Source organism: Acipenser ruthenus, chromosome 2 (genome assembly GCF_902713425.1).
Source record: "Acipenser ruthenus chromosome 2, fAciRut3.2 maternal haplotype, whole genome shotgun sequence".
In the NCBI taxonomy this organism is placed as follows: Eukaryota; Metazoa; Chordata; class Actinopteri; order Acipenseriformes; family Acipenseridae; genus Acipenser; species Acipenser ruthenus.
The window spans coordinates 37191272-37206560 of record NC_081190.1 but is presented as its reverse complement, the minus strand read 5'-3'; the positions used below and the strand labels follow the sequence as shown (position 1 = coordinate 37206560).

At 37.4% G+C, this 15289-nt stretch overlaps 1 protein-coding gene across 5 annotated transcripts in view; it reads left to right on the top strand.

Moving 5' to 3' along the window:
- Positions 1-15289, top strand: part of LOC117972622 (WD repeat-containing protein 7-like) — a 218604-nt gene that overhangs the window by 79057 nt on the left and 124258 nt on the right. For all 5 annotated transcript variants that reach the window (XM_058995394.1, XM_058995386.1, XM_058995407.1 and 2 more), the window contains one exon: positions 13847-13960. In XM_058995394.1, the coding sequence (XP_058851377.1) occupies positions 13847-13960 (114 nt within the window). The remainder of the gene's footprint in view (positions 1-13846; positions 13961-15289) is intronic.

Below are 15289 nucleotides of genomic sequence, written 5' to 3'. Positions count from 1 at the left end.
AAAAACTAATTTTCACCAAGCAGACAGATTCATGTGCACATCACAGCACTGTAAATAGGTTTTCACATAGGAAAGATATTTTGGTTTATGTTAAATTAAGCTGATATACAGTCTGCATTCTGTGGCCTGTGATTAAATCTCAATATCATCTTCAGAAAAGACCACACACTGTGTGCCAGTGGTTCCCAACCCTGGTCCTGAGCACCCCATGTGTCTTCTGGTTTACTTAACTTATAAAATGCTATAGCTAACTTAAAATCTGCAACTGTTTAAGAAAACAAGTAAAAAGGTCTAATTAAGCAAATTATTAGTTCAATTAAGAGTCCAGTTAAGTAATTGAGAGCTCAGTTGGAATGAAAACCAGAAGACACATGGGATCCCTAGGACCAGGGTTAGGAAGCCCTGTTGTATGCAAAACCAACATTTCTGTAATTGATAGATGCCTCAACTTAATTAAAGTGTGAAAAAATTACTTCCAATGCTGAGTAACATTTTAACCACAGCTCATTAATGTAATCTTACTAGTTTTTGTCCTCTTTATATTGGCATTAAAAGTGTGTGCCACAAACCATAACTAAGCATTACATTTTCCAGCAGCACATATGCTACCTTCAGTCACATGTTGTTTATGGGTCACCCAAACCAGATAAAAACTGTAAAAGTATTTAATTCTCAGTAGATGTGTTCAGACCATGTCTCAAATGCTTATCCATTCTGATGTTAAGCAGTGACCAGATCTCTGGTCATCATGATACACAGTAGGTCACAATCTGAAGCTGCTCTCTTACTCCTGTTAATTTTACTGTACACACATGCCAAGTCCCCAGAGCATGTTTTTGCCCACTCTTCCACTAGGGATTCTGAAAACCCATACATGCAGTGCCTTGCAAAAGTATTCAGACCCCTGACCAATTCTCTCGTATTACTGAATTACAAATGGTACATTGAAATTTCGTTCTGTTTGATATTTTATTTTAAAACACTGAAACTCAAAATCAGTTATTGTAAGGTGACATTGGTTTTATGTTAGGAAATATTTTTAAGAAAAATAAAAAAAACTGAAATATCTTGCTTGCATAAGTATTCAACCCCCACACATTAATATTTGGTAGAGCCACCTTTCACTGCAATAACAGCTTTAAGTCTTTTGGGGTAAGTATGTACCAGCTTTGCACACAGTGTCGGAGTGATTTTGGCTTTTCTTCTTGGCAGATTTGCTCCAGGTTGTTCAGGTTGGCTGGACGACGCTTGTGGACCGCAATTTTCAAATAGTGCCACAGATTCTCAATAGGATTGAGATGAGGACTTTGACTGGGCCACTGTAGGACATTCACCTTTTGGTTCTTGAGCCACTCCAATGTTGCTTTGGCCTTGTGCTTGGGATCATTGTCTTGCTGAAAGGTGAATTTCCTCCCAAGCTTCAGTTTTTTAGCGGACTGAAGCAGGTTCTCCTGCAGTATTTCCCTGTATTTTGCTCCATCCATTCTTCCTTCACTTTTAACAAGATGCCCAGTCCCTGCTGATGAGAAGCATCCCCACAGCATGATGCTGCCACCACCATACTTCACTGTAGGGATGGTGTGTCTTGAGGCATGGGCAGTGTTAGGTTTGCGCCACACATAGCGCTTTGAGTTTTGGCCAAAAAGCTCTATCTTGGTCTCATCTGACCACAAAATCTTTTCCCACATCGCAGCTGGGTCACTCTCATGCTTTCTGGCAAACTCCAGACGTTCTTTCAGATGGTACTTTTTGAGTAACGGCTTCTTTCTTGCCACCCTCCCATACAGGCCAGTGTTATGCAGAGCTCTTGATATGGTTGACAGGTGCACCATTACTCCACTCCCAGCCACTGAACTCTGTAGCTCCTTCAAAGTTATTGTTGGCCTCTCTGTGGCTTCTCTCACAAGTCTCCTTCTTGTTTGAGCGCTGAGTTTTGAGGGACGGCCTTTTCTTGGCAGTGCCTGGGTGGTGTGATGCAGCTTCCACTTCCTGATTATTGATCCAACTGTGCTCACTGGGGTATCCAAACACTTGGATATTATTTTCTACCCTTTCCCTAATGTATGCATTTGTATTACTTTATCTCTAACTTCTGTAGAATGCTCTTTGGTCTTCATTTTCCTTCAGTTTCACAGCCTGACCAATGATCCGTCAACAGTGGGGTTTTTATCCAGAAAATGTGACAGCAACTTTAATGGTTCACAGGTAGAGGCCAATGGTAAGGTAATTGTGTCCTCGTTAAGGCTATTTCTTTCATTGGTGTAAACTGGGAGCTCCCACAGCACAGGGGTTGAATACTTATGCAAGCAAGATATTTCAGTTTTTTATTTTTGTTTAAAAATATTTCCCAACATAAAACCAATGTCACCTTTACAATAATTGATTTTGAGTTTTAGTGTTTTAAAATAAAATATCAAACAGAACGAAATTTCAATGTACCAATTGTAATTCAGTAATATGAGAGAATTGGTCAGGGGTCTGAATACTTTTGCAAGGCACTGTATAAGTGTCTGAATGTCTTTCACTCAAATGTTACCAGCACTGTGTTGACCTGAGGATCTAAACCTTTATACTCAAGAGGTTTCCATCTATTTTGCAATGAAAACTGGGAAGTAAAACATCTGTTGCTTTATCAAAATAAATGCTGAACATTAAAAATCAAGAGACAGTGACACTTTAGGGTCTGCCCCATGTTAAAAATCCTGCCTGTGACCTGGCCATTTAAGTCTTTTTACTCAGGCACTGTAAGAGACAGCCTTGCTGGCAGGGCACCGTTCAAAAGAGGAGACTCGTGGCTTTAAAACAAGGTCCTATTCGTGTATTTCCGGCATTGGACTATGTCGAGAGAGCCGTGAATGCAAGTGTTTTGCAATGTTACTGCTACGCTGTAAGACAGACCTACCAAAATCTTTACAAAAGAAGAGAACTGGCGACATCAAAGGCATAAGGACCTATTTTCCAATAAATATATATTTGATTGGGGTTTGTGGCTCAGGTTGCTATGGTCGCCACCTTGCAGGGCTTGAAGCCACAGTGAATAGCTCTATCTTACATGAGCATTGTCTCTGGCACAAATAATTTGAATGTGTTTTTTTTTTTTTCGTCTTTCTTTTTGTTTTTATTTTTCAATTGTTCAGTTTTTTTTTTGGTTGGTTTTGGTACATTTTGTATAAATGGCCATAATTCCTTTATTTATTATCCAATTTGTTAAAAAAATAAATAAATAAATAAATAACCATGTTCCCTTTCATTTCAACATAATCTTCAGGTTTTAACAATACCAGTTGCGGGCCAATTAATCTGATGAACAAAACTGACAAGCACTTGGTTTTTGGCATTTCGCTGTTTGAGTTGTGAAAAAAGAAACTAGTAATTTTCTTACTTATAGGTGTTGCATCCGGAAATATATTTTAAAACTGTATAATTCTCGCCTGTCAGGCAAAAAGGTACTGGATCTAGGATCCAGTGCATTCCGGCACAAATGAACCTTTACCTGCAGTAATATCTGCTGCTATCAGCAGTAACCAGACTAAATAAACACATCATGTCATGTTTCAGGGAAATCTTCTTTTGGCGCGAAGTGAAGGTACGGTTATGCACAACAAAAAGGCCAACCAATTGAATGTTGGCAGAAGCTGGGAAGAGGCGGTTGGCCTAGCAACTAGTAGCAGCCCTGAGTCTGCGTCAGTTCAAATGTTTGCGGCGTTGAAAAAATCAGTTTGGCCATTTAAAGTCTCGAGGTGGTTCCAGTATTTTATGACTTAGCTTGGCGTTTACCAAATATGACTGACGGCGGTGGCGTATGGCAGCATCTCCAGGGTCTGTCTGGAGTGTGTTATTGGTACCCCACCCCTACCAAAGTGAATTGCTTGTCAAATGAATCAGGCTTAGTGGTCCTAAATGTTCCTTGCTGTGCTGGTGTGGTGACATTGCTCCTTCTATTCTTACCATTTTATAAATTCTGTATAGCCGCTCCTTGATTTTGTATTGCCCAAAGTCAATTTGATGTTATTATTTGATAATATATTCTGACCTGTACATTGTAATATGTAGTGCACCATGCATATGTACCAGTACGTGTATGGATAGATAGAGAGATGACATTATGAACGTTTTATTGTACATTAATAAAGTAGGGAGCCTCTGAGTAAGGTCACAAGGGAATTCTACTTGCTCCTCTTCATGCAAGGACCACTCAACCCATTAGCCAATTAGCCAAAGGATCTTCCTACCACTGGCTGGCTATCAGGTTTTATTTACTGACTAAATAAATTAGCAACAGTAATAACTTGTGATATAACCAGTAGTACTGTCTGGCAAATAATATTGTAGCTCTGTCCTGTGTCAAGAGTGGCGTCAGTCTGTTCAATGCAAAAAGGTGACCATTACAGTTATTGTGGTACTGTCTCCTATACAGCTGTGGCCAAAAGTTTTGCATTACCTTATAGAATTCACTAATTTGGGTTAATAAAGTTGAATGAAACCTGCTGAATAATGTTACATTAACATACTGAATTACATACCGCTTTGCAGTTTTCCACATACTTAATGAAAAACTGACAAATTTAAAAATGTGACATTTCAAAATCTTACATGAAATTACTTGTTTAATTATGCATAAGCTAGTTGTTTGTTGCAATTAGTTAATTATCTCTGGGGATATAAACCGGGCATGTGCGGGACTAAAGAATAAAGAAATGGAGAGAATAAGGTCCCACTATTCTGCTGTCATTTCCTGCAAGCGTCTTGTTATTTAAATTGCATGTGATTTGAATTCATCAGATTGCTGTGCAATGTGAGATTCATTTCTCCTCTAATGGCCAGAATATTTTGAATGTAGTTGTTATTTATTATATCCCTGGAGGGATTTTATAGCCAAGCATGGGGGCAGGAATATTTTCTGACACTGTGCCTCAAGTCCAGCAACCTGTTTTATTGATGTTAGGATTGTTGAGCGGAGCTAAAGGAATGTGCCACTTTAAAATAAATTCTTGTGAAATTAGATACTTTGATACTTTGGAATATCAGAATATCTTCCCCCCCCCCCCCCCCCAACAAACCCAATAAACATTTTTTTGCCCTTGAAAAGTCACCAGAGCAGCTCCTATGAAGAGATATGGGGCCTGGAGCAGTCATAGTTTCCCCTGCAGTCTACCAACCCCTGCTTTTGTGCACTGTGCAGCAGAAGAGCTAGGCTAATTTCCTGTGTGACGGAGTGAGAATTCAGGCTGTGACCTTTTTTATGCAGACAGGCCAACAAGCTAGCTTATTTGTCTGTCAAGCTCAAGCTTGAGCTCCCATAGGCTGGTATTTCACTGCTGCTGTGGGCTGCAATGCTATGTTTTATATAATAAATTAATATCTTAAACATGATGGCTGCAGACTGTGCTTCTACTCCATCTCCCAATAGATGGTCGGTTGCAGTCTGCTGTACAGGTACTTTCTGAATAAGGTTTGTAATGCAATGATAAAAAAGTATTGCAAAGTCAACATTTCTTAAACCTAGAAGTTACTGTACATTCCACTAAAATATTATTAAATTAAATGTAGGAAACAAGCTGCAGGGATATTAGAACACCGGATAGATAAAAAATAATGACTTGTGATGAAATAGCACCCTTAGACCCACATATTTAAATAATGTTTGAATGTGAATTTTTCCGACTTATTGAAGCATGTCTTGCACAACAAATAAATATATTGTTAAGTGAAAAAAAGGATTTGTACATATCATTGTAGTTACATATTACTTAAAACTGTTTTAAGACAAGTTAGATACATTCGAGATTAGAATAAATAGAATGCCTTGATTGTAACTGACACTGCTACTTGCATAGGCTGGGCTTTAAAACTATTGACTACAGAGAGCTAATAGATTATTTAAGTATTACTACTAGCCTAGGAAAATGCATTCCTCAGAAAACTGCACGTTTTTAAATGATTTATTCCGATTAGCACTGAAGCAGGGATATTTACATATTTATTAGCTGGTTGTGCATTATGTCCCATTTAATTTTAATAAATAAAGAAAAAAATGATTGCTTTACATTTGCTAAAAAAACAAACAGTGATGCACTTTTAAAATACTACTGTTAATCTCAGTTCTTTTGAAAAACATTCAGATTTTTCTCTTAAACCTTTTGTTATAATAAAAATAAGGTTTAGAGACTCAAGGGAGGAATGCTGTATCATTCTAGGAATTATTAGGACACAAAGAATTCTGGCAAAAGAGTTAATACCATAGTCTTCTACACTTCCTGCATTTTAGATAGACTCAATTTAAAAAGCTGCAGTTTTGTGGTTTTGCTTTTAATTCCTGGAACTGGAATTGTGTGCTGTCAGTTACAGTCGGTTGGCGGAGTGCAGGGATACAGAAAGGAGGCTGACTGTGACTCTAGGGAGTGGCTGCCATAGCAACCACTGATGGTCAGTGTTCTGTTACCACAGGAGTGATGCTGAGTGACCTCTGTGGGGTACAAGGTTGCAGGGTCACTGAATTTGATCTTTCTTTGTTTTATAGTTTTTCTTTTTTATCAACCAAAACGTGGGTAATAATGCTTAGGACAAAAATGGAAAGTGTTATTTTTTTTATATAGTACTAGACTTTAAATTTAAAAAAAAGAAGACAAAGACATCCCTGGATTTTAAAAACTAAATTAGTCAAAGGAAATGTTTTTGGTCAGCCTCCCTTTAGTTTTAGCTTCATGAATTCAACCACAATAGAGCTACCCCACATTATTTGAGTTAGGATTGTCAGGGTTTTGTCCAAATCAACGTGCTATTTTAGAATTAAAACAAGTACATCCTAATGCCACCTCCATACAACCTCTCATATCCCTGCTTTATTTCAGACTTCCTTCCACTATATTCTGATTGTGTTGAGTAATGTTAATAACAGGGTCAATTCATTCCCCTTGAAAGATGTTACAGGGCGGCTGTATTAAGATCAGCCACTGTTTTTATCATTAAAATTGTTCAAATCAGCCCCTTAGAACTGTCTTAAAATATTGGAATTTTCAGTCATATTTTTGCCCCAGGTAGGAAGACGTCCCAGTGTACATCAGGATGGGGTGGGGGTGTGATTCGCGTCTGTGGTATTAAATATATATAAAGGACACCATGTTTTCCTAGGACATTATTCAGAAGGAATTAAACCGGAATTCAACTGGGAGCAGTTGACTCTAAAGGATCAAGAAGAAAGGAGAGTTTTAATATGTATTAATATGGCATTGGATGTATTGTCAAACTGATGGAAATGGTGCCCTCTGCACACTTTCAGTTGACCTTAGTTGCCCCTTTAACTTGCTGATGCCCAGGCCTGGGGCTTTGACTGCTGCCTCTGGGCTTTGTTAGCTGTGGTCGTGCTGTGTCTTGTCATGTATAATTCACATCCCCTCAGTTCAGTTCATGCCCTTTCTTTATTCTTTTCTTACTGTATGTATTTATCTTTTTAAAAAAATTCCTTTTGCTTTCTGTATATTTGCTGTCCATCCAAATTCCCTGTATTTAGCTTTTCTAATAAAAATACATTTTGATTTTAACAGTGCAACATATTTCTGCATACAGTATATGTTGATATGATATATAGTTTGTTCTAAAGCAAACAATATACAAAAAAGAATCTCGGCAATGAAGTGTGATATCATTTGACCATTTCTTAAGGGCATAAGTTTACACCCTGGGAAATTATATGATTCTGCACCTGCAGAGTTCAGTGAAAACAAATGCAAAACAGAATTTCAGCAGAAATGTATGCATAAATTATGATGTACAGTAACTGCTGGGACTAGATATAAATTACCTGCTCATATTTACTTTAATTAAAGAGAAAAGAGAAATATTTAAATCAGAAAAAAACCCATTAATAACATCACAATGGATTTTTAAAATGTAATTTAAAAATAAATTATTTATTTTATAGTGTAATGATAATTTGGAATCTTAATCAAATAAACAGAAAGTATTATCACACGTTGATGCACAAACACAAAGGTACTCGCCTATCTGTGGACAAAAACTAGAAGAAAATAAATCTTGAAGTGTTTTTATTACACATAGGCACATGCACTAAAGCATTTTCATTGTTTTAAGACTATTTCTTTAATATTATATTTTTCAACAGCCCCAAACATGGGCTCCTTTTTGTGCGAGGAAGCTCACTATTAGAAAGCCACTAATGTGCTGTTAGTTCTAAACAGCACTGCTCAGGGATTTATCCCGAGCAAACCCCCAGACGTGATTGTTTTATTTGGGAATAGGTTTGTCCACCTTTAACCTAAACAAAGTGCATGTCTTTTTTGAAGCAGGGGGAGTGAGAGAACCCAACTCTCATCAGAGTAGTAATTGCATTGGTTAACCTTGAAAATGTCCCCAGTGCAAGGTTATCATCATGAATATATAATACACACTAATACGGAAAAGCAGTACCAGTGCGGCTTAAGAAATGACCAGTTTCCAGTAAAACCCAACTCCTCCACAATTAGTGATGCACTGAAAAACAAAAAAATACCTTGGAGAGCAACTTGACTCAAAAAGGGCTTTTTGTTCCAGACTGCTTTCTCTGCAGCTCTCCGTTCCTGATTTGTTCCTGGTGAAGATTCAGCAATTTGCATGAGACTTCAGACATCTTAACCCAATAATGGCCATTGCTGATATAAAGCGTGATTTCTTTGCACATACGATGGCTTCTATGTATAAACGAATAAACTGTGAACTCTGAAATGCCTGAGTATTGTGCAGATCTATACAGCACCAAAGCAGTCAAAAATATGATGTTCATTAAATAAGAAAGACTTTCAGATGAAGTGTAGTTGTTGTACACAAAATAATGTGTGTGTATGTGTGTGTGTGTGTGTGTGTGTGTATATATATATATATATATATATATATATATATAATATATATATATATCTCCCATATTCCTTTGTGTTAAGTCAAAATTTAGTATAACGAAGCATTTCTATGGAAAAAGTGCACTTTCCTGCCATATTATCAGATTTTCATAAAGCTTCCATTATAATGTGTAAATAATGTCTATGTAAATTGAAATAATAATTAAAAAAACAATGTGGCACACTAGAAACTTGATATTATATTGTTTCCAAAAATAAAAGCAATTATTTAAACATTATTCTGTTTTTCTACATTGTAGCATAAACATTAAATTAAGCGGATGGGTGCAGTTCCTTTTGTTATTCTATTGGCTGAAAATAAAATGTTTAGTTATTCCCATCAGAATCATAGAATACCCTGCAAAAACAAAAATATAGGTTATTTTGTTGTTGTTGTTTGTGTGTCACAGTATTGGAGTTTGAAGATCTGTATGTAGTTAGTTAACATTTTAACAAGACTTAAATATGTATATATGTAGTTTTTTAATTTTTTTTTATTTTCTGCTTATTTAAGGTCATAGCTTCATTATTTTAGTAGGTCTTTTAACTTGGAATGTATTCTAATGACCCTGTGTGCATGTCATAATAATGTTTTTATTGTATTGGTGCATTATTACCAGAGACCCATTTGGGGACAGTCATAGAAAATGTTCTCTGGAAAGAACTGAAAGTTGAACTAAAGTTGAGGGATATGTGACACGTGTAACTACTCAAGAGGCTGTATGGGTACATTTGTTGACATGCTGTGAGTTAGTTGTTACCATGGAAGCATATGCCTTAGTGGTGTACTCTCAACTGCTAACTAGCAAGGAACTCAGACTAGCTGAATGCAGCATGCATGTGAATGGTCTGGCAGGCATTACCTTCACTCAGCCAGTCTCATAGTCTTCAGGTTTTTTTTTTATTCTTTTATTCTTTTTGCACTTCATGAACAATGTTGCTATAAACTTTGCCCCCTTTTTTTTTTTTTTTTTTTTTTTTTTTTTAAATAGAAGCTTAACATTCATAAAGCATGTACAATAGCTATGGTGCCTTTTAAAAAGCTTGACTCAAAAGTAATTAAATTCCTTTTTCATTTGTATTTATTTTTCTACATATTTACACCAATTAATGTCATTTTGCCCATGCAAGAAAACCCTTTGATTTACTGAGCTAGGAATGATCTTGCATGTGTTCTGGCACGCCTCTCCCAGCAGGTGTCACTATGAGGTAGTTTTCAGAGTTGGAATGGGTTACATTATATATATAAAAAAAAAATTATAAACACTAGAGATGTGTTTCAACAATCTTCAATTACAGTTTGTATTTTATGGATCATGGTTAATGAAGTGTTCTTATATGACACATGTATAGTACCAGTAGTGTGTGCAGGTTGTGGTACTAAGTAAAAAGTCCTAAGCTTTATTTTATGTCAATTTGAAAGCTTTTTGGTCCTTTTTTTTCTTAAACAGATGTGCACAGAGCTCCGATTTATAATTCTTAGATATCTTTTCTTTCTGCAATTTCTGTCCACTTCCACTTAAATCCAACACAAAGCATGACCTGTTCCATTCCCATTAGAACACCCTAAAGAGAAACAAACGCTCACATGGGCACTGCTTGCAGATCTGCTTGCTTCCTGCAATACATTATGGAAGTACAATCATAAAATGAAACGAGCGGAAACCGACCAAGCTTTGTCCCTTGGTAGCAAAGCAATGATTATTTTTGTGCAAGCTTCTGTTTTTAAATAGAATGATTCCTCGCTTAACAGCCAGACAGAAACTGAAATTATGTAAATGTCACCTTTGAATGCTTCCCTGTTTGCTCTCTCCTGTGAAAAGCAAACCTAAAACTGAGATCTGTCTCTGGCTTTTTGTGTGTGTGTTTCTGTGGGTGCAAGAAGGCAGACAGGCTGTATGTATAATGTAATTGGGGAGCTGAGCTTTGGATCGATGAGAATGGTGTGAAGTGAATTAATGTGAGGCAGGCAGTCTGTCTATCAGAGAGAGAGAGGAAAAAGGAAATATAGGACAGTGCTGATCACAGAGAAAGAGCTCTGCCTCTGTGTGTGCTGCAGAAGCGTCCCCAACAATGTACTATAAAATCTAGCCGGCCATCAAAAACAATGCTGTAAACCACATAAAGGGGACTTTTCTCCTGTAGTCTCTTTTAGACTAAGTCTAATCTATAGAAATCCCTGCATTACTGTGCACAGGGAAAGCCCGCCTGTATGTGTTCCAGGTACTCTGCTGTGTTGGGTACATTTTTCATCCAGATGATCTATTGGCCTGTCCCAGGAGACAGGTGGAAACTGAGTTTATTGCCTTCAAAGAGCTAAGACGAAGCACAAAGTTGTTTTGAATGAGCAGCCAGCATATTTTTTTTCTTTTTAAATAAATACAGAACCGGGCTGATGTAACCGAACTGCATCTGCTTTTGTGCTTTAACCTCCAGTTTGAAGTTTTTTTCCTATTTAGAGTGCTAAATTGAAATGGGTAGTTTAGAGGCCTATAGTAAACAATGTACCTCTCAATGTCAGTGTTAAAGCTGACTGCTTAAATAAAGGAAAAAAAAACAACCTCCAGTCTAATCCAAATTACATTGTAAAGCCCTAACAGCATATTTTATTGGTGGTATCAAAGTATACAAAAACAGAAGCGGTTTAAGTCTCTATGAAATTATGAGCCTGTCCCTCTCCCAATTACTGCATATTGATTGGCAGCCATCCTGTCCAATTATAATACATAAGTCACAGTTTACATGTTGATTGGCAGTCGATGCTGTCTGTTACAGGATAGTTGAAGAGTGAAAATCTGACACATGTAAGGTTGAAATTGATATGTGAGTTCTTTGAGCAAACCTCAATCCATTCGGTCCTACCACATGGTGGTTTTATGAAGTGGGTGTCTACTGGGCTCCAGGGTGAGACCACCAACCTCATTTTACTGTCTGAGTGAGTGAATTTGCTGCACCACCTCTTTACTACAATTTCAAATGCTTTTAGCATACTACAGCAGAGTATACTTCTAAAAGTGGGCTTTTAGAAACCAAGGATTGCTGTATTTCACGGATTCAGTACCTTCTATTGTGTATCCTTACCTAGAGATCAAATGGAACATGGTAGTTGGATCACAATGATTGTTCACTGCAGCAGCTGGTATGTTGTGTTTTGATCAGTAGAATCCGTGATCATGCTGTTCCAAAGGGAATAATTGCTCCAGGTGTAGATGTTGCTCAGTTGGGGGCATATTGCGAAAGATGAGGGTTGTTTTAAATTGGAAGTCTGGGGTCCACTCCTTCAGTAAACTTGTTCACAGTTGCTGTTATGAGCTAGGTATTGGCTGCCCAGAGTCACATCCAGATTCCCCCACTAAGATTCAACAATTATACCCTCCCTATTATGTTTTAGGTGTGTTTTGACATGAGTGGTTCCCACTTAGCGTAAATATTACAATCCTCCTTTTTTCATCATGAAATCTTATGAATTTAATAATTCTGGGTCATGGACCTATAATCAGAAAATCATAATTCTGTTATGTTTAGTATTTCCGTGGACTGATTATGTGATTGTATACACCAGCAATATTTTGTTTCAGGTCAATATGATTGATGTAGCCACATTCTCAACATCATAGGATGGTTAAGGGGAGCCCATTGGAGATGACCAATGTAGTTTCATGCTTATCAAATTACTTGTGACATGGATTCAATGTAAAACGCATACTTGTGTTTTGTAAATGCTACTTTCTAATTTGTATACATATAAAGGTAAGGAAGAGGAATAGCTCCTGTTTGCAAAGAGGAAAAAAGCACAGCTGCTTCTGAGCCGTATGGGGATACAGTAGGTGGATGAATGGATAGATAATTAAAATCAGGTGCAAGTGAGCAATTTATATGAATTGGGTGGCATAGCGGAGAAATGTAATTTTTTAATCTGCTGGCCTCTCATCCCTTGAGACCAGTGATTAATCGAACCAGCTACTAAAGAGAATCAAAATCCTGCTGTGTTGAAATTCTGGCATAGGTCAGCTGTGGGATGAAGTGAGACTCAGTGATACACATGAAGCTCCATAGACTTTTTTTGGACCTAAATTTTAAACAAGTGCACCAGAGAAACCATAAAAATGAAGTCTGCTCCTTTGTCCCTTAGGTTAACAAGACCATGGCAGGGTTATATGTCCCTTCTGTCATGTCATGCAATACTTGACCTTGTAAGTGCCAAGTACTAATCATGCAGTAAAAATAATAAAGTATGTGTTCTCCAGCTATTTCCTACATCATCTTGACAAGCACTTAACAGAACTTTAACAGCAAATAAATGTGTGTGTGTGTGTGGGGGGGGGGGGGAGCTTTCAGAGGTCACTTTGAAAGCTTCAGTATAACTTTAGATAAGCTTATTGTAATTGATTTTAGGAAAAACATTGACTACATATTTTGTTTTTTGTTTTACAATTACAATCAATCAATCAAGCTAACAGACAATGATTAAGAAAATAGTTAATTTACGGCTCTTACTGTCATATTATAATGGAAGTATTTTGAAGTTTAAAGCAGGTTGTATGCAATTACTGGTTAGCAATTTTACTGTTCCTAAAAAAAACCCCCCAAAAAACGACAGAACTGGAGAGCCAAGTCGTGTATTTATCCAGCACAGCCAATCATTGCGCAATCAAGCTTCCCCAAAACTACACCCACTAGATTTCCCTGGAGAGACCATTCCCAGTGTGTGTTTAAGGTAAGGGGGGTGGGTCTGTAATTTAGCCACTGTCCCATTCCAACCATGACCTTTTACAGTAGCTAAACTGCTGCACATTCATGTTTGTTGTACTGGTAGATGGCTTTGTTATTCGGATCTCTGTGCATTTTGTAGTTTTTAAGACCAAAACCGCCATTGCATGTCACAGCACCAGATATAAGCACACATCTCCAGTAGGTGAGAAAGATTCATGTTTTATTCATACCTTCCATTTTAGCTGGAGCGGCTGCAGAGTCTGTTCAGACGCCCCCTGTAATTCCTGAACCTCAGGGGACCGAAATCAAAGTCCAGGAGGAAGAGGCTGACCTCACAGATGATGACATTGCAGCAGGTCAGTTTTGGTGAAGTCCTTTTTATAAACAACATATTTAAATTATAACAAATGTTATATGTGTACAGTTGAATAAATGCAGTGCAACTGGGGGGGGGGGGGGGGGGGCTCCTCTTCAAAAATAAGCAAAATATTTTAATGGCCAAACCGTCTCACAAGTGCAGAGATGTTTTTCTACATGTTGACACAATTGTCTCGACTGACTTCCCTTTGATAATCCATTATTTCAGCTCAGCCAGGCTTCTCCCTACAAACCGCTCTTATTAGCTGACAGGATTAAAAAGAAAAAAAAGTCTCCTGTGGGAAAGCTAAGTTGGGGAATCTAATGACCTCCCAAGACATTTACAAAACCATCATTACACAGATCGTAGTATTGCTTGGAACACGGAAGCGTGTTGAACTGATGAAGGGCTTATTATCCATTGGGCCTGGGTTGCCTGTTGAGAAAACTGCCCAAAATTGGCTGTTTTGCAGTTGATTCCATTAGAGTGGTATAAGCATGTTTATTTTCCTATTGAATTACAACATTATTTGTATTTTACACTTTGTTGCCAGCTCTCGGCAGACACTTTCCAATTAATAAATGCTGACGCACCTAGTTCACCTCACGTCATGTACAGTAACTAAATCCCACCAACTTCCAAAATACATACATATGGTATTCTTCGTTTCACCTTTAGATTTTTGTATATCTTTTTTTTTTTATGGATTTAAGAGAAGGTGTTTTATGATCATTTCAGCTTTACATTTGTTTTAAATAAATTCAAATAAAAGCCTATGCCCAGTGCTGTATCACAATATAACTGTCCGATTGCAGATTAAAGACACAGATGGTAGGGAGTACATTATGTTCACAAGTCAGCTTATTTTACTATGCATTTTCACCTCCGTTATTACCTATTAATAGACCTGGAGTTGGCCATTTGATCAATGGAGTAGAAATGTAAGATATATACTGTAACTGTATAAGCCTGGATATCATCCCATCTTGAGACACTTAATCCTGCTGGTAAAAAAATAAGAATAAAATATTTTACATATACAGTATGTATATAGACAGAAATGCATTTGTTTATTTTAGCAGGCGCCTTTATCCAAGGCGACTTACAGAGACTAGGGTGTATGGTAAGGATGCATGACTGTCAGCTAGTTAAATAATCAGTAGCTGATCAGCCATGCATCCTCACGGGGTTTTTAAATATAATAATAAAAGACGCGGCACTTTTACCCGCGCCGCAAACAAAAATACAAATAATAATACATAGGGGCGGGACACTCCGCCACAACCTGTCACAACCCTGCTTATTACAACAAAATTACAACAAGGTG